General features: G+C 46.2%; 1 protein-coding gene across 1 annotated transcript in view; it reads left to right on the forward strand.

The window, feature by feature from the left end:
* Positions 1–12,542, forward strand: part of GTF3C2 (general transcription factor IIIC subunit 2) — a 720,157-nt gene extending 707,615 nt beyond the window's left edge. Inside the window, exon 19 of the mRNA XM_069236502.1 lies at positions 9,336–12,542. Within this exon, the coding sequence (XP_069092603.1) occupies positions 9,336–9,554 (219 nt within the window). The 3' untranslated portion in view covers positions 9,555–12,542. The remainder of the gene's footprint in view (positions 1–9,335) is intronic.
* The last annotated feature ends 13,401 nt before the right edge of the window (positions 12,543–25,943 follow it).

A 25,943-nucleotide genomic window follows, 5' to 3' on the forward strand; every position in this document is an offset into this window, starting at 1 on the left:
CCATGGCCTCAGCCTTTGTAGGCTTTTGGCATATTGCTAATTTAGCTCCAATGTGTAGACATGGATGGCTCGAGCACCATCTTCAGACCAGATATGCAAACAAAATTAGTGGACAAACAATTTGCTGGAAATAACAATTTTGGATTTAAGCCCTCCAGGCAATAACAACAGATAGATATGGCACACTCCTTCGGAGCACTACACCGAAGGCAAGATATACTTTACTTACAAAAGACAACCAAACCGCAGAGGATATTATCAAAGAGGGAGTTATTTTAAAAACTACAGATCAGCAACTCATGGTATTCAACATAACAATGCAACCAAACTCAGATTCAGCAAAGAAGTCAAGCATGGTCTTCTCCAGAAAGATGTGTGAATCAACCAAGTCAACGACCGGCTCTTCACAAAAGACAAAAACTGCTTGAGAGAACCTTTTCTCCCATCCTCCCTGCCAGTGGAAGTGTGGAACAAACCTCCAAAACATCCACCAAAAGTAGAAAAATGCAAGCACCTGCAAGATTTTGAAAAATAAATTACATGTATTTTAATAATTACCAAAATACCTACGAAACAAAGGATACTAATAAAGATCATTACCAAATGCAGATAAGATTGGAGACCAACCTGGGATGTTAAAGGATTGAACAAATATTTTGAACAAGTGTTTCAAAATGGTGATCCTTCAGGAAATCTTTTGTTTCATCCGAAGGCATGATTATTTTTGCCTCATAGGTCTAGGGTCATATAATAGTACTTACCCATACATCATACTCATCACTAGTTTCTAAGATTGAAGGCAGATAAAATCCATTCAGGGGCCTTCCCTTCAGTGTCAGATTGACATAAAAATCACCTTGAGTGTTGCGAAGCATAAGAGGTCGGTTGCAGCCTCCTTTCTTCTGAACAGTTGCACACTCTCACAGTCCTAATCCAGTACAGAAGAACACATCTAAATCCCCCCAGGGCCTCATGAGAGGTATTTGGAGACTCACATGGTGTCCAACAGAGGCCCACAGTAGGGTCCAGTCCATGACTAGTTGGCACTGGTCACCTGGGTGCTTGGAAGCACACTGGTTCTATCCGTGCCTTTCGAAGTGAACCTTGAGTTCCACTCCTGATTGTGTCGGTTTTCTGCTGAAACATTTACCAGTGTGATAAGGAATGATGTCCCCACCAAACATCACAGCAATTAATCCACAGAAAACAACAGGATTCAAGTCAGGTTGCAACTTCAGGTAACAGATGTCTGTGATGGACCTGCACGATGTGCGTCTTTGGTACCTCGACTCAGAACACAACTCTTAAGTCGTGTGATAAGTGTGCCCTCAAGCACCCGTAGGGGGTGTGAGGCAAGGTAGTATGTCGCTGAACTCAAAAAGTTGTGTTTTTTTAGCATAGATCACATTCTAAGTCATGGGTCTGGATTCTTTTCCGGGGCTGCTGATGTGACATGCCACTTGTTGCTCAGAAGTCCAAGTCCAAATGCAAACATAAAATAGTGAAGCATGACTCTACCCCATCCTGCCAATGCGTCAAGATGCAAATTGCTGTTCATCGAGATCACCGGCCATTGAACTGACTTCTCAGTTGATCCTGACACCCGAGTTTCCAGAGCCGTTGTTGACTTTGCAGCAGATTGAGGAATTCAGAGAGGCCAGGCTACAAATTTAAAGTGCTCGTCCAGCTCTATCCTTAGCGCATCTGTCACCTTAGGACCCATTACCTGGGCCCTTAGCAATTGTGGTACAGACTTCCATGTCGGTTCTCGCCACCCTAACGCTGGTAATACCCCTGTGTTGGATATCAAACCAGTGTCGGCTCAAGCATAGCTGATGTCACACTATGAGATTACAAAGGTGCAGCCATTTGTCAGACACTGTGACTCTAATCCTAGGCCTCTACCACGTCACATCTATCAGCAGAGGATCCATTCTCCTTTTACCTCTGATTGTGTGCCAGAGCAGGGTTCCCACCAGGATTGTGATATTGATGATTATGATGGTGGTGCAGGGGATGTCTTGCTCTCCATTTATTGTACTGATGATGACTTATACCTTGATTTACAGAACACCGGGGGGGCTCAATATTTCCCCTGAGACAAACCTTAACTTGCCATAGGTGCCACCAACAGGAGTTTGCTCTTTTACAGTGGTGGTTCGGAGAGCAGACGAGGTACTAGAATTGCAACTGCCCTCCGCTGAGACTGAAACAAGTGTTTTGACAGACATTATGCAGCCTAAGCCGCAGGATTTTGAGCCCTTTATAATTACTACAAATTGTGGCTGAAACCATGTTCTTGCTGCCATTTAACAGGTAGGTGCTAGACCTCATAGAGCGGTGCCTGGCAACCCAGATTTTCATAGCAAGGATCCCACTACAGAGAGCATTACTGTACAGGCCTCACCAGTAAGATGAATCCTAACTCCTTTTTGACCTCTCCTTGGGATAAGAGAATCCAAAAGGATTGACGCCTTTGCCAGACATTCATTTTCTTGCTCCAGCCTGGCACTGCAATTTGTTAACACTTTGTGTTCTGGGCTGATACATATGCCCTTTGAGGCATGGTCAAATATATCTTGCTGGCAGACCTGTAGGATCTTTGGACCGCTTTGGCCCAGATAATATATGATGAGTGAGATACTGGGAAGTATATTATGTGTGCAGGCCCTGGATACCGCTTTGGCCCAGATAATATATGATGAGTGAGATACTGGGAAGTATATTATGTGTGCAGGCCCTGGATACCATAGATTGCCTCGGCAGGGCTGTTGGTAGCATTGTTATCCTCCAAAGACATCTGGTGATGTTCAGGCTTCTCTGATGGACAAGCTTTTTAATGTTCACCCCTTCTGAGAGACAATGGACTTTGCCTTGGAATACTTTCAAAGACATCAGAGCACCTGGGGGTTTCTGTTGACCAGTGCCAAACAATTTCCCCACCTTTTCTGGAAATTTAGAGGTGATTCTGGCAGGCTGGTTTATAGGCAGACAGAGCCCTTCCTGCAAGAAATGCAACAGACAGCCCAGTCTGTTAAATGCTGTGTCTGAGCATCTGCCAGGCAACATGTGGGCCAGCAGAGGTGCTAGTTTTCCAATTCCTCCAGCTACAGCAAACAACAAACCGCTTTAGTTTGCCATCAACTGCACATTCAGAGCCAGTAGGAGGCAGGATCCAGCCCTTCCGGCAATCTGTCACAGAGTCCATAGACCGACTCCTGACAACCCAGATTTTCTTGTGGGCAATCTGTCTCTTGAGACTTTGGTGGTCAAGGTATCCAGCAGCAAAGTTAAACCCTCCTGCCAGAGTAAAACAAGATTGAGGCATTCAGGAAGTTATTGTTCTCTTCCGCCAGCTTGGCCTTAAGGTAGGTCAAGCGAGGTGGATAGTCCTCTATATTATGATCTGCTACACATTGGCCAAGAGGCAACTTCCAGGAGGATGCTGACCTCATTCCACTAAGGCTGCCACCATTGCACTGGCATGCAGAGTTCCTGTCTTTGACATCTGTCAGACCACAATGTAGACTACTCCCTTGACAACCAGATCTGATGGAAAGGTCATGTTTATTTTCAGTCCAGAGTGACATTTTGTTCTGAGTCCTATCCACAGACCACCATGGGGAGGTACTGCTTTGCTGTCTGTTCTAAAGGTGGGGAATCTGTGGTTAAAACTATCTATCAGGTGATCAAGTTACTTACCTTGGATAACACACTGTTTGGTGGATAACCGCAGATTCCTTGCTGCCCTCCCACCTCCCCATTCTGTGGAGTGGTCTCTTTTTACACCACTTTAGAGATCCCAAATTAGAGAGCTGCACACTGGTACCTCAAATTGTTTTGTGCTCCTCGTTCAAGGGCATGGAGAGAGTCGAGCTAAAAACTAGTGTCTTCTCATTGGGGTGGTGCTTATATGCGGCTCTAGTTTAGCACCTCCAAGGTGGAACTAGGCCTGCGTGGAGCTGTACGCCGCAACCTAGCAGTGTATTAGAGCACAGCTGTGAACATTTCTAGATCCCGTCGGGCCTGAAGGAAATTCTAAAGGTGAGGAATTTGCAGTCAGATAGAATATCCATCATAAAGGCTATTACCAAAGGTGAGTAATTTGTTTTTGGAGTCTGTGAGTCTCGCCTTTCAAAGGCCCTGAAGCATCATTGAGATTGATAGGGTCACAATGCTTAGTCTTTCTCAATCTGTGGCTTATGTAAGACCTCTCACTAAATACCTCAACTCCATGTGTGTGGATGAAACTCGTCTGGTAATGTTGATTAGTCTTATAGCCTCCAACTTAATGTGTATGAAATTCATCTACAAGTGGATGGATCGCAGCAATCTTATAGTCAGTGCAGAAATAACACTGTGGTAATCACCAGTGGTTGCTTTAACCTATGACTCAACACCTTCTGGCCACCTGAGCTATATCACCTACCAGTGTCATTAAAATCTGTTAAAAGCTTGAGGTAACATCTAGACGAGGAGCTCTCACTTAATAATCGGGTTACATCTCTGGTATTTACTTGTTCCTGCCACCATAGACTTCTAAATAAGATCATCCAATTTTAAGAGAAACTGGTAGAAGTGGAGCCATTGCAGCCATCTTTGGATCCAGGCTGGACTATGCCAACTCTGTTTTCTGGTCTTCTAACTAATCTTAAAATAATGCAAGTTGTTCAGGATACCACAACCAGACACTGGGGTATTTGCTCCTCGTTTCTGTCATTCTGTCATTCCTGTCATCTTCTAAGTAGGATACACCGATTTCCTTCCTAAAAAGGGATCGAGTTTAAAGATTTATGCACCTTGCACAGAACCTACTGTGGACATGCACCTTTTTGGTATCAGTAAACAGATAAAAAAATATACTTCTTCAGGCACTCTTCACTGATCAACGCCTAATCTGCTAAATCTCTAGATTGAGAAAACGCTGATTGGATGGGTGTGGCTTGTCAGTGTGGGTCACTGAAGTGGGGAACCCATTGCCTGAAGGTCTTCCCTCAACTGTGTATCTTCGAAATTTCAGGTGTTTGTGAAAAATATGTTTAGCTTGATGTATGCTTCTAACTGCAGATTCCTCATCATGTGAATCTAAGTGCCATACTTAATCTGGAAACGTTTCTGCAGTCCCTCTTGCATTTTGGCAGGTATCACCATTCTCCTCTATTTATAACTCCAACCCACCTGTGGACATGACAACAACATTGCTATAAATTGACTGGGAAATTTCCTCTTGGGGTGGGGGACGTCTGTCAAATGTTTGAGAGATGTAGCTGTGCAGAGAATGTTTACCCCTGCTACCAGATCTTCTCTTCACTCTGTCTCAAAACCTTATTGATGCCAACCCTGCTTAGTCTGTTTGGTCGGAGAGTATTGCAGTCTTTCCTTATTTCAAGAGATATATTATCCTCAGCCCATTTTCTTTTGAGTTGTTTTGGAAGCAATGAAGTAGGGATTATGTAATAGGTATATCCATGGGAAGAACACGTTAATTACTATCTGGAACATTCTTTCTGATGGATATGATGACTTGAAGATTCCTTACACCTTTGCATCCTCCTTTTTTGAAGATGCTATGTTTTTGTAGGTAATTTGCTCCATCTTTAGTACAGTCTTTAGTTTTATAATGTGTGATAAAAGGACAGTACTTCATCTCCGGTGAATGCAGAACCTTTATATGACAATGACATATTGTTTCCATTGGAGCTGCAAGATAATGAGTAGTGCCACATGAGGCAGGCATCTCCCCGACTCACTTCCCCCTTTCAGAGCCTTCCTTTATTTCACTGCTAGGTTAGGTAACAAGGCAATAATATACAACCTCTTCACACCTATTCTGCACAGCCTCATTTGGCTACCCATCCCTGTTCAAACTTTTCATTGTTACTCATAAGTCTCTTTGTGGCAGCATTCCATCCAACCTGGCCGAGCCCATAACTGGCTGTAGATGTCAGAGAAGCAAGGACTCTCTACTATGAGAAGTCTCCAATTTCTGTTCATTCACCACCAGCTGTTCTTGCAGGCTGCAACCCGCTGCCTGTCATCCTCAAAACACAGTCTGCTTCTGGCCTTCATAAATCAACTAGAAACAATTTATTCAAACAGTTTTCAAGATAGAGACTTTCTATTATTTCTCATCTTTTTTGTTGATTCCCAACTATTTTCGGTGCTTTGCTTGTTTCTCATTTGCTTCTAGTTAAGAATCCTTGTAGCTTCACTTTCCATTCCCGTCATAGATGTAAATACTTTTAGTAATGTCCTCAAATTATTTGCAAAGTGCTTTTCCCTACATATTTCTGGACCTAGCTGCCCTGTATAAGTGGTAAATAATAATGATATCCGTGATGAATGATGACTAAAAGAAATGAAATATGAATATTACAGTTACTATATCCTTAAAAAAAAAAATATTTGTAGCATATATTGGCTGCAGATACACATTATATGCACACTTCTGCCATCTAGTATTAGGCTCAAACTCTACAACTTGCTTTTCTCGAAGAAGTCTTTTATTGCTGACATGGCGTCGGGACTCCTTCACTTTGAGTGAACGGCTCCATTGTCAGATTGATTTTTTTTCCTGTCATTGGTTGCGGACGGATAGTGCTGGAGCTCTGTAGAACTTGGACACCCTCGCAATTTCTCAACTCTAAACGTGTATAGGGCAACATATTTGAAAACCTCCAAGGGCTCATGGAGAAGAAACAATATTTGGAGGCGGAACCATTGCTTGAAGAGATGACCCATAAGAGGAAGAGGCCAGACATTGCTCAACTCAGCCTCCTATAAAGAAAAAGACTATGGAGCATAAGGGTACCAGTCCTATGCTGCTTGATGCTATACCACTTCCACACACACCGTCTACACACTCAGACAATGTAGACACACACTGCTCTTACTATGATGACTTTCACTGACTTAATGTCAGCAGTTCTGCGCACTGGAGTTTGCAAAGCGGGTGTTGCAGGAGACACTTTGTCTCGAGTGGAGCTTAGGCCTCCTGCACCCCTTTCCACCCATACCACTTCTGACCACAGTTCTCAAGAAGATCAAGAACGACCGGGCCCAAGTTGTGTGTGGCTCCAGACAGGGCACGGAGAGTCTGGTATCCCGAGCTACTGAGTATGGCCATCAGTCCTCCAATCAAGCTGCATTTCTGGGAAGATCTTCCTTTGCAGCAGCAGGGAAAGGTTCTCCTCCTGAACCTGTTGAGTCTCTGCCGTCTTGCGTGGAGGTTGAGTAGTGGCAGTTGACAGCTTTTGATCTTCTTCCTGAAGTCTGTGATGTTATCTTGGCATCCAGACGTATCTCCACCAAGATGTGTACACCTGCCGATGGAAGAAATGTGTGGCATGGTATGCAGCAAAACAGGTTCATCCCCCTTTCTGCCTCACTTTCTCATGTTCTCCTCTTCATACTTTCTCTTGCCCAGCAGGGCTCTAAACTGGCACTCTTAAGGGCCACCTCTCTGCTTTCTTTTTTGCAGGTGCCTAACCAGACATCCCTCTTCAAGTCCCCTATTGTAAATAGGTTTTTCAGAGGTCTTGTACATCTCTTTCCTCCTTCACCATTTATCATGCCTCAGTGGGACCTTAATTCTTGCTGTGTGCGCCCTTCGAGCCGCTCCATAACTATCACTTTTGGCTCCTTACAATGAAGACAGCCTTCCTTGTAGCAATTATATTTATCTGAAGAGTGAGTGATCTCCAGGACTTGTCATCCAAGCCTCCTTACCTCACCATCTATTCTAACTAGTGCTTTGCACAAAAGCCTCCCTTTCTTCCAAAAGTGGTCACTCCATTTCATGTAGGCCAATCCATCACTCTGTCTGCTTTTTCTGCTCCTCCACATGCCTCTAAAGAAGAGGAGCGACTCCACCGTCTTGACCCAAAATGAGCGTTGTCGTTGTACCCTGATCAAACTAGAGTTCTGGGTGGATGACAAGCTCTTCGTTGGGTTTGTTGGAGTGAAGAAGTGTCAGGCTGTGCAGAAGCGGACCATCTCTAGGTGAGTCGTACTCTGCATCAAGACCTGCTACGCATTGGCCAAAAAGCAATCTCCTGAAATATTGCAAGCTCATTCTACCAGAGCTAAAGCTGTGACCACTACGTTAACATGCAGAGCTCCAGTCCTGGATATCTGCCAGGCAGCCTCTTTACACAGCTTCACAAAGCACTACTGCCTGGAGCGTCCGGTCCGGGCACTTTGCCTGTTCAGTCCTGCAGGACCTCTCTTGTTTGAAATTGGTCTGCAGACTCTCCTCTTTGGATTGTATTGCTTGGGTGTCTATTCAGAGGTAAGAAATCAACAACTAGAAGTCTGTCAGATGAGCAAGTTGCTTACCTTTGGTAACGCCTTATCTGGTAGAGATTATGTCTAGTTGCAGATTCCTTTACATCCCACCCATCCTCCCCGCTCTGTGAATGGATTTCTAGGGACAGGGCTTTTTGCTATCAGGGCCCTAGTTTTCCAAACCAGTGGTCGGTGTTCATGGCTTTCCGCTTCTGGCGTGGAAAGTTATAAAAGGAAATGGACTTCAGCACACCTGGGTGGCACCCATATAGAATCTGTGATGTCACTTTTGATGCAGACAGCGACGGAAACAGAGCCAATCAACACCACCTACTGGCACACAGAGGTACTGCTCACAAAAAATCTTCCTGATCCAGTCTGAGGCCTGCGGAGAATTCAAAGGTAAGGAATATGCAGCCAGAAATAGTTTCTACCAGATAAGACATTACCAAAGAAGGTAAGTAACCTCTCCATCAGATTCTACCTTTGCCCACTTCAAAAATTCTCTTATTCACAGCCTCACTTCCGGGGCTGTGCTCACTTTCCAGGTCATTGCAATGCTTTAAAAAAAAATATATATATATGAACGCCAGAAGTACAAATCTACACACAAGTCTGTCCTTTTTGGGTCTTGGCTTGAGCCCTAGGAGGCAGAGCTGGTATCAGGCGGTCTATCATCTGATGTCATTCTCGTTACCATTGCCTATGCATGTTGCAGAAGCTGGCATTCCTACACCATGTGGTAAAACCATGCATTTGTGTCGGCAGCTAGGACATTCTTTGTGCGTACCCCCAAAAATATGGTCTATGCATGTGGGGCGAGGTACGTTTTATATACATAGTTTAAGTGGACCTTTTTGATGTTTAAAGTCATTTTCTTGCCTGTCATGACAACTAGCTACTGGAAACGTGGATCTGTTGACACTATATGTGTATTGTGCAGATGTTGAAATATAGGCTCGAATACCATGATAACAGCGTAAAGCATTCTTGGGTGTAAAGCCACCTGTGATCCAACTTGTAATTCTCTTCTTTCTTTTCCTCTGTAGGTTCGCTTCAATCCTAACTTGGACGCCCATGCCTGGTTGGTGTCTGGGGGTCAGGCCGGCCTCGTCAGAGTTCACTGTATGAGAGGACTGAGCTCCCATGTGAGCCGGAAGCTGGTCATGGAGTGCCAGGCCCAGTTCAGTACTATGCAGGAGAATGAGATGCAGGATGAGGCTGAGTACATCCCGGAAGTGGGGCACAGCGTGGTGCAGGCGGAGTAGGAAAAGGAGAGCAGGCTCGTGTCTATACATCTACTTTCATTCTCGAGGATGGACCTGGTCTCAAGCACTAACAGAAAATGTACCCACCCAAGGAATGGTAGTCCAACCTTCAACAGTGATGGGAAATGTTCCAGCCTTGCAAGAAGGGTGTATGTACTCTTGTGCTAAGCATCTGTCCTGCGTTCCGCCTTGATGTGCGCACTAAGAGCAGTTTGAATGTGCCTGGAGTTCCCTCCTGCGATATACTGTCTGCGTGCGCTGTTTAATATGGCACAGGAGCATCCTGTGGGATGTGCACGTTTTTCTGGATGAGAGCCACACGAGAAATGCAGTTTGAGAATTACATCACCCCATGCCTCCTTCTTTTTTCTTCTGAAAACTGCCCTCAAGTCCATAGGCTCACTGTGTCAGTCTGTCCGAGGTATATTTGTTTCTAGGTTTCATGACCTGTGTGTGAGCAGCTGTTTTCAGGTTTCATGTAATTGTGTTTCAGCCATTAGACCGATCTCTGTCCGTTGCTGTTAGTAGCTGTGTATGTCATTGTGATGTTTCTGTCAGACCCTCACAGAAGTAGGTACTGCTCGAAGAAACTCTTCAAAGTTTGGAAGGTGCATTCCACTGTTTGTTCTTGTCTGTGCATTGGCGCTAGTGCTCAGATCCATCTCAGTGTGAGTGATAGACAATCAGAGCGAGGCAGGGTCCAAGCTAGCATGGAGGTGCTCATGGGTCAGATAGCCATAGTGAAATAGTCACAGCTAGAGCTGGGAAGGAACACGCAATCAAAGCACCGTTTGTAACAAAGTATCTGTGCAAACTCAGGTAAAGAAGAGAAAAGGCGGTTCTTGAAACCTAACTTTAACTCTAGTGGAAGCCTGCCCTTTTCTGGCATTATGTTATGTTTTTGCTTTCAAAATACAGTGTAGCTTGTTCAGGACCACTTGTAAAGACTGAAGCCTTCTGCCTGTGGTTTGTCAGTTCTACTGCAGGCCCTTCTCACTTGGTAGCGGTGTCGTTGGGTGAGTGCAAAGAAGACCCTCTCACTAATCTATACGTTTGTGTACTATAACTGAACAGAAGTACTGCACTGGTATTTTACAGACCTGCGCCATCCAGAGGCCAGCTTTACTCACTTTATCTGCCCTTGTAGAAGGGCTCTTTCGAAGTGAGGCTTCGATTGCCCCATGCCAATCTCTTCGGTCTACACGCTATATTGTGAGAATATTGTGGGTGGTGGTCTCCAAAGCGCCCTTCTGGCATACAGCAGAGTTCTTTGGGGGAAGAATGGCCATACATGCAGTATATTAATACTGGAGTCCACGTTGGCCTAAATGTTGCTTGTGGCGTTTGCCCTTGAACCATTCATATATAGTACTTGTTATGGAGTCGTTATGATAAAGGCGTTTGTTCTGTTTCCAATCCTTGCATAAAGCACGTGACTGTAAATATATACAAATGATTATAGATACACACGCATACAGTAATACCAACAGAGTTGTGTGGACTGCTGAAAACATGCACAGCTGAAGGCTGTGTTTGCCCACGCTCAGAATCTTTTAATTAAATGGAACCAATGTCTTAATTCTCTTTTAAGCCTGAGGGCAGGTGCCATGTTTTAATCTGAATGCATTTCACCATTCAATGGGATTTGTACTGAGTGAAGCGTGGAGCAAATAGATTCTTTCACTGTTTGTATCCCATGCGTAAGCGTGTGAAGATGAAGGATATAATCAGCTGTTTCTTTTTTGAAGAGCAGTACTGTACAAATTCTTAGGTAAAATCTGGGTGTTCACTTTTCCCATTAATCTAAATCAAAATGGCGTAAGAGCCTAACAGTTGGACCATGAAGATGAGCTTTTTCGTGGTGATAGTTCATTCTCCATGCAGACTAAGAGAAGTTATTGTCTTTGTCCCTTTGGTCATTGAAAGACTCGTGCCCCTCTTAACATGCTTCTCTCAGCCATTATTCTAGTTCTTCAGCTTAAGATCTTCTGTAGAGTAGCCAGATTATGTCCTCATGGCGTGGCTCTATGGAAGGCACCAAACTGTTGAGCTCCTTTTGCAGGTAAATTATTTATTCTTGCCAGTCTTTGGCAGTGGACGGAGAGTAGAGTTTTAGGCATTTTTTTTTTTTAAGAACGTATGCCTAATTTCTATTACATGGGAGGTTCAGAACATTAGCTGCCACATAATTGTTGTGTACATAGGTATAAGTTTGATGCACTGCTCCATATGGCGGGGTTAGTAATATATAGATATATATACATGAGGTGGTTGAAAACATGTTGCCACATTCAGTTTTTTCACCTTATATGTCTGTTTTATGAAAATTGGCCAAGTGTGTCTGTCAAATTAACTTTCACCTACTTTTGAGTTATTGCTTTTGTTCAGATCTCGTGGATGGGTCTGTGTCTCACTGGTGATCTCTTAAATTGGCACTCAAGGCTTGCTAACCTTGCACACCAGAGCAAAATCCATTCTTGTGGCTCCAACACAGTAGGACCCATCTCCTTAGTTTTAAGTAGAGTGCAATCAGCTTCCTTTGTCCCAGACCCATGTGAGAGTACAGGGAGGTATTAGCAATGTACAAAGCAAAACAGCATTGTCTTCCTAAACTAGACCTTATCCCCAGGCCTGTAAATATCCAAAAACAGTTCTGTGAGGTAGTCGTCAAACATAACCCTGAAAACATCCCAAATGACCTGGCACTTATGTGTATGTAGCCAGCTACACGTGTACATGTATTTTCATTGAACATACATAACCGTGCATGCATGGGAATATGTAGGCAGTGCCCTGGATTATTTGTATAAGATTGTATATTTATACAGCTGTGAGGATGAAATTATTGAAGTAGACACTTCTGTCCCACCCTTTGAAATTTGCAAATGTTATTTTTCTGGCTGTAAGTATTGAATGCTAAGTCGCTCACATTGAGCTCTAATGGGACACTCTGGATATCTTTGTTTAATAAAACAGCTTTTTTAAGAACAGTCTGAAATGTTTCTTTCTTTATATATACTTTAGTTTTGATCTGATATTCATTTTGAGAATGGATTTTAAAGTTGAACATTTGTGTGTCACATCTGGTAAGTCAGTCAAAGAAGAAACCTATGTCAAAGTGTGAAAATACATGTAACTGTCCCAACCCCCACAGAAGCCATCCTAGTCCAGAGTAGTAACAGACATCAGGGTGTCTCAGTCTCTGTCTCGATCTCCCACCACGGAAAGGATCCAGCTTGAATTCCCGGGGCCACCAGTGATGCTGCAAAAGATCCAGGCCTTCAAAGAAGCCATGCTGCACATCTTTGGTACCTTTTTGATTCCTTCTGGCGCAACTCCAGGCACCAAAAATCTGAGGAGGCCTCCAGTCGGACTACCTCTGACGGACCTGTCCCTGAGGTTGACTGTGCCTGTCAACCACGTTCTAGGGTCCACCTCAACTCTGAAGCCTGCATTTGCTTCAACTCCTCACCTAGTGCCAAAGCCTATGCTGGTTTCCCTGAGTCAGTACAGGCACCGAGGCTGCCGCCACCAGAGGTCGAACCAATAGTCTTATCTCGGACTATGAAGTGAACCCACCGCAACCTTGACCAAAGTCGCACCCACCTCATCCTCAGACTCAGAAGGTAAGCTTACTTTCCCATAACGTTTCTCGGACCCGGAACCCCATGATGATGATGATGAGTCCCGCTTATTTGACCAGGAGAATGTATTTTTGTATCTCCAAGATGCCAGCAGTCTGGACACATCTAACACTGGTCTCAACTCACCACTTTAACCTTGAGGGAAGAACGGACATCTTTCGCCATTATATTAGCCGGGCTGTGGATGTCATCACCTACTGTGGAGGTAAAACCAAACTTCTTTATAGGAGTCTTGCAGCTGGGGCAGACTTCTTCAGAGCCTCTCCTCCTTTTTAATGAGGCCCTCACAGACACCTTGATGGCCACTTGGACAAAACCAGGATCTTGCTTCCCTGTCAACTGACCAATTGCACGGAATCGTAGACCGGTTCCGGAGATCCATCTTTCCTCCTCCAACATCTCTCACCAGAGAGTCTTGTAGTACAAGGATCTACAAGAAGGTTGAACCCTAACACGTTCCCAACCACACCCCCAAAAAAGAGAATCTAAATGCATGGAGGCCTTTGGGAAATAGATGTTCTCCTCTACCAGCCTCCTCCTCAGATCCTTGATCTCAGGTTGCCTCCTGGGACATTACTTCGCACGTATTGTAGGACATTGTGAGTGAGATCTTGCCTGTGGTCCCTGATGACTTGTGGGCAAATTTGGCACAGTTAATGCAAGATGGCCAAGATGCTGTGAAGTATATAATCAGATCAGACCTGGACATCACTGACTGACTGGGTAAGGCAGTTGGAATTAGCCTGGTACTTCCACATCACGCGTTAAGATCCACAGATTTCCAAAGTGATGTCAAAGTATCACTGATGGATATGCCATTTTATGGCACCCTTCGACTTTAAAGAAAGCAAAGCTATTGTGTGCTCTTTTAGAGGCTTTAGAAAGGGGACTCCACCAGAGCAATGGCAAAACCGAACTTTGCAACAGCAGACCTCCAAGTCCTTCCAAGTTAAAGGCTGGGGATCCAGCTCACTGCGACCAGGTCCTTAGGGGCAATGTACTACTCAGTCCCCTGCCTCTCCCTACTGCTGCCGCACCAAATCCCTTTTAGTTTGCTCTTAACAACACATTGTCGTCCAGTTGGAGACAGGATAAATTATTAACTCCACTGGTGGTAAAGCATCACATCATACAAGCCATCCAGGATGAGTAGGCTCTAGCTTTCCTATCCACCCTGCCACACATCACCTACACCACAACAGCTTCTGGGGAACCGCTTGTCCATCTTATGGCAAGAAGTTCAGGCCCTCTTGGATAAGGCAGCCATAGAGAGGTTGATGGCATAAAAAGTAGGACTTGTTGCTGCTCCCATTACTTTCTGGCACCTAAAAAGGGTGGCAAATGTATTCTTATTTTAAATCTTTACCCTTTGAGCTGCAATGGATACAGATGAATGGATGGTGCGGTTGGACTTGTAGGATGCCTATTTTCACATCCCCTTTTCACAATCTCACTGCGGTTTCAGGATGGCTATAACTACTTTCATTTTCAGTCTTTGGCCTCACCAGTGCCCCAGTGAAGGTGGTGGCTGCTGCCCATCTTCGGAGGTTGGGAATACCAGTCTTAACATACCTCGATGGCTGGTTGCTAAAGGCAGACTCTTCTCAATTAGTTATGGACCACCTCCAGATGACAATTGCCAGGACATGAGATCCTACTCAAAATCTAGGGGAAGGAATGGTAATAGTATCAACGAAATTGAAAGCCACTTCCATGCTACAACTGCAATACAGACAAAAGGTATGACCCAATACAGTGACAATAAGCATTTGAACACCTCAGATGGAAAATTTCAAGAGGCATACAGAGGAAATGCAATCTCCACTCAAAACATGAAATGGAACTGTACAGTCAATTCTCATGTACACACGGTATAACCACTGCAGTACGCACTGGAAAACCCAACCATCAGGCTCTGCCCTCGGTATGCGGAAATCACTCAACCGTCAGGCGCTATGCCCTGGGCCCGGTGACCTCAGCAGGTCATGTAAAACCAACAATATGAATGCACTAAATGCGGGAACCACTTGACATATATCACATACAGTGCCCCCTCCCTCTAACACACCATCCTCTTGTAACCAGAGGATAGCCCCTTGTTACAACCGGAGACCCCCACAGGTGTCCTGAGCCTAGAAATACTCAACTGTGAGTTGCTCCCTTGGCACGAGCTAGCGCGCGGGGTCGATGGAGGAACCCAGAGGAGAGCACCAGCTGCCCAGTGCGTTAAATCATGAAACACAAAAATCAGTAGACAGTGAAGCAAAAACGGATATCCTGAAATATACTGCATAGGAAGCCAGCTATGTCGAAAATAGAACAGCACATCAAGCCAAAACGGTGAGGAGCAAGAGTAGAACTAGGGCAGAACAGTGAGGACATTCATCAGGTGTTCGCAGGTGGCCGAGTGGAGGGAGGGGGTCTCACAGCAGAGAGGTCAGGAGAGGGTCTCACAGCAGAGCGGTCAGGAGAGGGAGATGGGTGGCTATGACCTCCGAGGCGTCCGCCGTCTGCAGACAGCACCAAATTGAAGGCAGTGTTGCCCAAGCTATCCGCCTAGGACCTTATTCTTTATCAAAAATGTGGAATCTCCTTAAACATTGGGAGAGAGAAAGCGGAGTTCAAAATGCAGTATATTCGTGATCACTAAGCCATGTGTCCTTAAACATTTGAGCACTTGGAGAAGTTCCATCAGATCTTTTATACATTGTAGGAAGCTGGCTTTCTGTTTAGTGGTTCCCATAGGACTATAATTTAGTTAAACAATAAAATTCAAAACACAATTGTATTGATATTATACCCAGGAGAGAAGGAGGGGAAAGGCAACCACAATTATAAATAGCTATAATCAGTGCGCTGAATTGAAACTAATCAAAACCTTCATATGTTAGTGCAGGGTTCAATTTAATTGTAAGACAAACCCCAAAGCGACCAAAGAACATACATCAATCAATATACATTGATATATTGCAACAAAACTGGTTTCCAAAGATAGCCACAAAAGACCTAAATCAAATTCAAGTCAATTTGTAGTGAACCAATTATAATCAAAGGGCTGCTGTGTATAGGTTTGCTCCAGGCTTCGTGGACGACGTTACAACCCTTTAATAAATATAAGGTCTCATCAGGACAACATAAATAACGGGACACCTGAAAGAAAAAATCATAAACTTATACAATTAAACCAAAGAAGGAAGAAACAACATAAAGACAATACACATAATTGGAAGGGACACATGCCTCGTTCAGACTTAAACCTGTGTGCACAACTTTAGCCATGCAATTGTTAGCACGGATGGGGTTTAAGTCTGGATTAGGTATTAGCTGCCCACTGCTTCTGGGAGACCTTTTGAACTTTGCAGGCCCTCTCCAGAGCAGTTACCCGGGACACGACCTCCATCATGAAATCCATTTACTCAGGAGCTCCCACAGACCCTAGCCCGCACTACATCTTCAGCCTTAGAAATCAAAGGATCGGCCGGGAACTCACCACCCTATTCAACACCTCTATCAACACTGCAACACTTCCTGATGCCTAGAAGCACGCCACAGTCAGACCACTACTCAAACAACCCTCCGCTGACACCAACAAACCCAAAAACTACCAGCCAATCCCCCATTCCCAGCGAAGGTACTGGAAAAGATCATCAACAAGGAACTCATGACATACTTAGAGCAGAACCAACTACTCAATGCCTCCTAATCCGGCTTCTGCAGCAATCACTGCACCAAAATTGCCCTGATCGCAGCCACCAATGACATCTCAACCCTCCTTGACCGAGGACAAATAGCAGCTTTGATTCTCCTCGAACTCTCTGCAGCCTTCGATGCTGTATCCCACTACATGCTGATCGAAAGACTCGCATCACATGAGCATCCAAGGGGACGCGCTCAGATGGATCACCTTCCTTCTCACCGGAAGAACCCAGAAGATCTACCTCCCACCTTTCATCTCCGAACCCAAGGAGTTCCTCAGCCCCACACTCTTCAACATATATATGACCCCACTGGCCAACATCGTCAGATCCCATGGTCTCCACATATTTCCTACGCATCTGACATTCAACTCACACTATCTCTCACGACGACCCCTCCACCACCAGAACCAGCTTCCATTGATGCATGACACACCTCCTACAGAGACTTCAGACCATACAGAACACCGCAGCCAGACTCATCATAGGCCTTCCTCGACGAACCCACATCACAACCCACTTTAGGCAACTCTGCTGGCTCCCCATGCAGAAGAGATGCCAATTCAAGCTGCCGACCCACACTCACAAGGCTCTACACAACCAAGGACCCGCGTACATTAACCACCGCCTGAACTTCCACCAACCGTCGAGAAGACTGCGCTCTCCCTCCCTTTCACTTGCCCATACTTGCACCTCCAGACCATCACCTGACTTCTGGAATTCCGAATGGCCCTCAAGACCTGACTGTTCAAATAAGCCTCTGGGACCTGCAAGTGTCTTGATACACTATCAGGTGATTAAATACATTTTATTAATCCTGATTGATTGATTGGATGCCATCCCCAGATTTGTAAGGGGGAACTATCCTGCTGAGATTCCTAAAATAAAAGTGTTCCTCTCTGACTCTGGAATCTTTTATGCTTTCTCCATTGAGTTCTAACCCCAGCTTCTTCCTATCCACCTCTAGGGCCTTCCTTTCGAGGGCCAGCTGCTCTCTTTTCAGCCTGAGCTTAACATTCTCAAGCTTGAGCATGTGGTATCCCCTATCTAACACTGACTTTTCCGAGTGATTGGAGTAAGTGGATGTTAAGGAGGATCTATTCCTCCTAGGAACCCTTTGGACACTCCCAGGGGGGAGTAGAAGTGGACCTACCTAAGTGGCCCACTTCTATACTGTGAGTACCTACCTCTATAGTCCAAGTTGTCCTTTGAGGCCTCCTCTGAGTCCTCTTCGAGCTGCTCAGAGCCAGAATGTGTGGTATTGGGCACCTCCTGGCCTAACTCTGAAGAGTCTTCCCCTACTACCCTTTTCTCCCTGCTGTACCTGCCCTTCTGGATTCTGGAAGTCATATTGCACAAGCATTTGTAGGAGCTGAGGGTTAGTAGGGTTACTCCCTGTCTTTAGTTTTCTAGACCTATACAGAACCCTAAGTTCCTGGAACTTAAGGATGCTATATCCAGACTCCCGAGTCTGTCTTGATTCATCAACTGATGACATGGAGCTAGTATAGTGTATGTTTATCTATCCTATCCTAGTGGCCTAAACGTTTTCTCAAAGATCGGTGAAAGACTGTCAGACCCTAAACAACTCAATCTAAAAAACAAACCAAAAAAAAAAAAATGTGCGATAAGTACGGTATGCACCCGTCAGTAGTGATTTCCTGTGGAAACTCACTTATGACCCTGTGGTAAAGCAATGCAAGTCTTTAACCCATTCCTACCACCAGTATAGGAGGCTGGCTCAGAGTATGGTGTATACCTTTAGATGAGGCACCGTGTACAAAGTCCAGGCAACTCTTAGTGATAGTGTGGGCGGCTCTAGATAACCAGAGCTTTCATACAGGCAGCTGTGGAGAGTAGCTGAGGCTTATCCAGGAGGGTTTAAAGCAGTTGCAAATACCACACAGGTCTGTCTGTGACGTAAATACAGGAAAGAACCACACCAGTGTTAAAAAAATATGTAATATCTGATAGAGACTTCTAGCTGCAGATTCCTTACCTTAGAATTCCCTGGCGTCAGCTTCGAATCCGAAAATTTTCTGCTGAGCAGTACCCTGCTGTAGTGCTTTCCTCTTATCTAGTTTCTAAGCACTAACATAACACACCAGAAATGCACTTCTGAGGTCAAAGAAGACTTTTATTGTTGTTAATTCTTCCCCAACCACAATATTTATGAATGACGAATTAGTAGCTTTCAAGCCCGCGTTAATCAAACAAAATATATCAGTTTGCAATATACACAGCAGGTTATATTTATAAGATATTGAATGCAAAGCAAACTTCACCGTGTGGGAAACTATTTACAGCTTCATCTTTCTAAGGTCTGCAAGCTGATGACCCCTTGTCAGCCGCGAGAAAGAGATTCATCTACCCACACGGGATTGCTGGCAGCTGGCGCCAAGCTCCAGCACGAGGTCCGGCAGATCCGAATCTGAATCTCTGCAGCCTGTGTCATTCGTTACAAAGGTGTGCCCCCTCCTCTCAGACCTGGGAAACTGAGCAAGCCTTTTGGAGACTGGCCAGGTCTCCAAGACTACTCCTGTTCCCAAGCTCAAGCGAAGAAAAACAACACCCATGTACTCTCTCTTATCATGTCTAGTCTACTGTGAGAAAAACATCTTGGTTCTCTTGTGCAAAAACACAGCTTGGAAAAATACAGCTTGGATTCTCAACTGCAATGTCTAACTCCACGTTAAAGGCAATAGGCAGCTAACCTAGATATCAAATGCAATGTCTAGTGTCATGTCAAAGCCAATAAGCATCTAAGCTGAATACAAAATGCAATGTCTTATATCATGTCAAAGCCCATAGGCAGCTAAGCTGAATACAAAATGCAATGTCTAATATCATGTCAAAGCCAGTAGGCGGCTAAACTGGATACAGCATGTCAAAGCCAATAGGCAGAATACAGAATGGAATGGCTAATGCAATGTCAAAGCCCATAGGCGGCTAAACTGAATACAGAAAGTAATGGCTAATGCCATGTCAAAGCCAATAGGCAGAATACAGAATGTAATGACTAATGCAATGTCAAAGCCCATAGGCGGCTAAACTGAATACAGAAAGCAATGGCTAATGCCATGTCAAAGCCCATAGGCGGCTCAACTGAACAAAACATACAATGTGCTACTGGTGAACATTGAGCAACTAATATGCGCAGTGGTGAAACACAAAGTCATTGGTCAAAACAAAATTTATCAAATGGCAGTACACCTGCACGCGCTGTCAGGTGGCGTCGTTTGGATCCGCGTGCGTTGTCCAGCACTGCGTGGCGTCGTTAACATCATTGGAGCCATCTGACACATCACGGCCTTCTATATAGGCACCACCCAGACGAGCGCACGTCAGTTGTTTTCCATCCGCGCTGGTTAAGTGCAGATCCGGAAAGAGCTACCCTTTTTTCAATGTTTTTGTCAAAGATTTGAGCGATGTCTTTGAGAAAGACTGGATCTAAACCGTGTGGTGCATGTCATTGCACCATATCTGTTACGGGTCCACACTGTAACACTGGTGATGTGAGAAGGGCCACGTTTCAAAGTCCTGTTCCGACCGTCAGGACATGGCTCCAGAGGCCTTGGGAGAGAGATCTCTCAAGCTTCTAGCGGCCCAGCAGCTGTCTTCGGTTAGCGCATCTCTGAGGAGATCACTGTCCCGCTCTAGGAGGAGGTTGCGGCACCACTCCAGGAGCCCCAAGTCATCTTCCTCGCATTCGAGATCTTTGGGGCATTTAGGTAAAAGGCACAAAAAGAAGAAGTCCAAGCGGACTTTGACTTTGCTACGTCTAGGGAATGTCGACGTTCCAAGTGCGGCTCCACAGAGCCCTCGCCAGGGCCGACTCTGCATCTTCCCTCCTTTCCGGGCTGCACCCTCAGGTGGGTCTTCGGCCCCCACAGGGTCAGCAGGGGCCCCATCGGATTCAACATCGGCAGCTTTGGCCTCGGGCTGTTGGGGACCCTGGGACCTGATAGCGGATCTGGACCTGTGCCAGTTTCTCACAGTCGACCTCTGGTGCGTAGGGCAGCTGAGGTCTTGGACCTAGACTTGCTTACGGTGCCAGTCAGGACTAATCTCCTGACAGAGGTGTTTCAGCTGGGGGTTGCTACATCAGAGCCAGTGTTACCCTTCAATGAAGCCCTCACAGATAGATGCCCTTCTGGGAACATGGTCCAAACCCAGCACAGGGGCTCCTGTGAATAGGGCAATCGTCCGCCGTCATAGACCTGCTCCAAACGACCCTAGTTTCCTCACCCAACACCCCACCCGGGAGAGCTTGGTGGTCCAAGCTTCCACTTCCCGTGGTGCCTTCCCTTCTGCCCCTCCGGATTGGGAATCCAAGAGGCTGGACCAACTTGGAAAGAAGTTGTTTTCTTCCTCAAGCCGGGCATCGGGCCGTTTTTCCCATACTTTATGGGATACGATGGCACAGTTGCTGCCCTAGGTCCCAGAGGGCGTACAGGACACTCACCCAGGCTGTCAAGGATAGGAGAGATGCAGCCAGGTTTACCATCAGGTGTGGCTTGGACACGACCGACTCGCTCGGCAGGGCGATTTCTTAGACAGTGGCTCTCCATTGCCACGCCTGGCTACGTTCTACTGGCTTTTCGGGGGATGTCCAGTCGAGTTTGATGGGCATGCCTTTTGTTGTCTCTCGCCTTTATGGTGAGAAGGCAGACTGTGCTTGAGGGGTTCAAGGATTCTCAAGCTACGGGCAGATCCTTGGGCTTTTCAGCCCCAGCTCGTCAGCAGTCTTTCTATTGTCACTTTTGAGGCTTCGGAAGGGGCGCGGTACCACACCAGCCACAGGTTAGCCACCGTCCTCCGGCTTCACAGCATCCTGTGCGAAGACGAGGTCGTGGTACAGTCGGACCCAGAGGGTCTGGCCAGAGGTTTGCCACCACCCAACCAACCCCCCCCCCCCCCCTCCCCCCCCTTCCGCAGCACCCAAGCCCTCTTAGTATGGTTCTGCAAGACCATGTCCATCCAGATGGAGGGAGGATTCAATTTCATCTTCCTCACTGGCGGTCCATAACATCGGGCAAGTGGGTCTTGCAGATCATACGGAAGGGCTATTCCCTCCCCTTACAGTCTTTACCTCCCTGTATCACTCCAGGAAAAAGCGGCTGATGGAGGATCATTTGATCTTACTCTGCGAGGAAATTACGGCTCTCTTGGCCAAGGGAGCCATAGAAAGGGTCCCAATGTCATAAGTAGGCAGTGGTTGTTATTCCAGCTACTTTCTGATTCCCAAAAAGAACAAGGGCGTTCGTCCTATCCTGGATTTAAGGGTCGTCAATCTCTTCCTCAAGAAGGAGAAATTCAAGATACTCACCCTTGCTTAGGGCTTGTCTGCCCTAAACCAAGGAGACTGGATGGTAGCATTGGACTTGCAGGGTGCGTATTTTCACATCCCCATTCTGCCCGCCCACAGGGGTTACTTGCGGTTCAAGTTGGGCCACGAGCACTTTGTTTACCGTGCTCCCCTTCGGTCTCACCACTGCCCCTCGGGTGTGCACGAAAGTGATGGCAGTGGTGGCAGCTCATCTGCGCAGGTTAGGGATTTCACCCGGACGACTAGCTGTTGAAGGCTCCGACGCCCCAGGCTCTCGTAACCCACTTTCAGTCTACGGCGGACCTCCTGCATTCGCTGGGGTTCACTATAAACGTGCCAAAGTCACACCTGACTCCCTCTCAGAAGCTCCCTTTCATCTGAGTGGTTCTGGACATAGTGCAGTTTCGGCCCTATCCTCCCGAGCAGCGAGTCCAGGATATTCAGGTTATGATACTGATGTTTCGGCCTCTATCCTGGATTTCGGTGAGGCATAATGTGAGGCTGTTGGGACTCATGGCTTTTTGCATCCTATTAGTCAAACATGCCAGATGGCATATGAGGGCTCAGCAGTGGGACCTGAATTTCCAATGGGCACAGTATCAGGGAAATCTTACCGACATGGTTCAGATCTCGGCGGGAACTGCAAAGGATCTGCAGTGGTGGTTAGTGAACTGCGATTGGGTCAAAGGCAGACTCCTGTCCCTTCCCCACCAGATCTTACAGTAGTGACAGATGCGTCACTTCTGGGATGGAGCAACCATCTGGGAGAGGTGGACACCAGGGGCCTCTGGTCTCCAGCAGAATCCGGGCTCCATATCAGTTTATTGGCGATCCGGCTAGCATTAAAGGCATTTCTCCCTGTTGTGAAAGGGAAGGTAGTGCAGGTGTTCACCGACAACACTACCGCGATGTGCTACTGCAACAAGCAGGGCGGTGTGGGGTTGTTGACCCTTTGTCAAGAGGCTTTATGTTTCTGGATGTAGCTGGAACACCAGGGCACAGCCCTGGTGGTTCAACATCTGACAGGTTCTTTGAATGCTAGAGCGGACAAACTCAGCTGGAGATGCTTAATGGATAACGAATGGTGTCTCCATTCGGATGTGGCGCAAGGACTCTTTCAGCAGTGGGGGAGAGCCTTGGTTAGATCTGTTTGCTTCCAAAGAGAACGCGCGATGTCAGCAGTATAGCGCACTGGAGTTTCCAAGGCAGCTATCGCTAGGCAACACTTTTCGTTGCGAGTGGAGTTCAGGCCTCCTGGACGCCTTTCCGCCCATACAACTTCTGCCCAGAGTTCTCAAGAAAATGAAAAATGACTGGGCCCAAGTAATCCTAGTGGCTCTGGATTGGGCACAAAGCGTCTGGTATCCAGAGCTCCCCAAAATGAGCATCAATCCTCCAATCAGGTTGCCTCTTCTGGAGGATATTCTGTCACAGCAGCAGGGGAAGTTTCTCCACCCGAACCTGTCAACTCTGTGGCTTCATGCGTGGAGATTTAGCGGTGGCAGTTGATGGTTTATGACCTCCCTCCCAAAGTCTGTGATATTATTCTGGTAGGCAGGCATCCCTCCACTAAGACGGTTTACGCCTGCTATTGGAAACGTTTTGTATTATATTGTACAGAGAGGTCTATTGATCCTCTTTCTTCTCTTTCTAATATCCTCCTTTTCATTCTGACACTTGCACAACAGGGTTCCTCCTTAGGGACTCTTAAGGGCTATCTTTCTGCCTTATCGGCTTTTCTTCGCTTGCCTGATCAACAATCTTTGTTTAAGTCTCCCATTGTACAGAGATTCTTAAAAGGGCTTGTACATATGTTTCCACCTACGCTGTTCGTTATGCCCCAGTGGGACCTTATTCTAGTGCTTACTTTTCTTACGTGTGTTCCTTTTGTGCCTTTACATAATTGTCCTCTCTGGCTGCTCTCTATCAAGACAGCCTTCTTAGTGGCGATCACATCTGCCAGGACAGTAAGTGAGATGCAGGCTTTATCATCAAAACCGCCCTATCTCACAATATATCCTGATAAGGTAGTCCTCAGAACTCGTGTCTCTTTCCTCCCCAAGGTGGTGATCCCTTTCCATCTGGGTCAGAACATTACCCTGCCTGCCTTCTTTGCTCCACCGCATCCCTCTAGAGAAGAGGAGCGTCTCCACAGTCTGGACCCAAAAAGGGCGTTGTCGATGTACCTTGACCACACAAAAGTTCCAGGTGGATGACCAACTGTGTGGGTTACGTTGGAGCAAAGAAGGGCCAGGCAGTCCAGAAACAAACCATTTCACGCTGGGTCGTTCTCTGTATTAAAATCTGCTACGCATTGTCTAAGACAGTGGTTCCCAACCTTTTGACTTCTGTGGACCCCCATTTTATCAATACTGGAGCCCGGGGACCCCCACTGAATCATTATTGGAACACGGGGACCCCCACTGAGTCATTACTGATAGGTGGGACCTAATATTATTAAATATTTTAAGCGGTCGCGGACCCCCAGGGGTCCCCGGCCCACAGGTTGGGAATCACTGGTCTAAGAAGCAGCCTCCTGAGGGCTTGAGAGCTCACTCTACAAGAGGGAAAACTGCTACCACAGCGTTAGCTAGAGCCCTGCTCTACACATTTGCCAGGCGACAACGTGGGCTTCCTTGCACACGTTCACAAGACACTACTGCCTGGATAGCCAGGTGAAAAGAGAGGGGCGTTTTGCTTGCTTGGTCCTGCAGGACTTCCTTGTGTAAAGTATATCTTCGTAGCCCACGTCCAGGAGGTTATAGCTTGGGCATATATCCTAAGGTAAGGAACCTGCAGCTAGAAGTCTATTTCAGATGAACAAGTTACTTACCTTTGGTAACAAATTATCTGGTAGAGACTGTCTAGCTGCAGATTCCTTACTCCCACCCAGGCCTCCCCACTCTGCAGATATATACTATGTTTTTTCAGATTTTTACCCTTTCTCCAGGGCATATATATATAAGGCCGTGATGTCACAGACTGCTCCAACGATGCTGACGACGCCGCGTGGAGCTGGGCGGTGTACGTGGATCCGAACGACGCCACCCGACGGCACACGCAGGGTACTGCTCAGCAGAAAAATTCGGATGTGAAGCTGACGCAAGAGAATTCTAAGGTAAGGAATCTGCAGCTACACAGTCTCTACCAGATAATTGGTTACTGGAGGTAAGTAACTTGTTCATTTATTATAACACACACTCTATAACTAATTTTGGTATATCGCCTAACTGGAGATATGGTCGTACAAACATGCACTTAGCAACAGGTAAGTAAAGGCATAAAATAACATGGTCCGCTATGGGGGGGGCAAACCATATACTAACAAATTGGAATGTGAAAACAACTCCCAACCCACAATACCACCCAAGGACCCTTAGGACTGAGGAAGTACTAAAACTCCAAAAGTAAGTAGGAAGGATTCCCCAAGCGCTGTGTGCAGAGTAGACGTTTCATGTTAGTGTCCATAGGATAACATGGGGAAGTAGTTGTTGGAGTTTTCGCATTTTAGGACCCTTCCCAGAGGACCCCGAGGAAACTCTTTGGGGTAAGGGAGGTTAATAGTAGCCCCACCTTATAGGTACCCATAACAGTGGAGTACCTACACCAGGGAGCCCATGTGCATAGCGTTGAGGTTGTGTTGGTACCTCCCTCTGAAGTCAGTGGGGATCTCAGTTGTACAGCTGCTGTCACGACCTGTGGACCAGGTCAGTGGAACCCA

This window comes from Pleurodeles waltl, chromosome 5 (assembly GCF_031143425.1).
Source record: "Pleurodeles waltl isolate 20211129_DDA chromosome 5, aPleWal1.hap1.20221129, whole genome shotgun sequence".
Lineage (NCBI taxonomy): Eukaryota > Metazoa > Chordata > Amphibia > Caudata > Salamandridae > Pleurodeles > Pleurodeles waltl.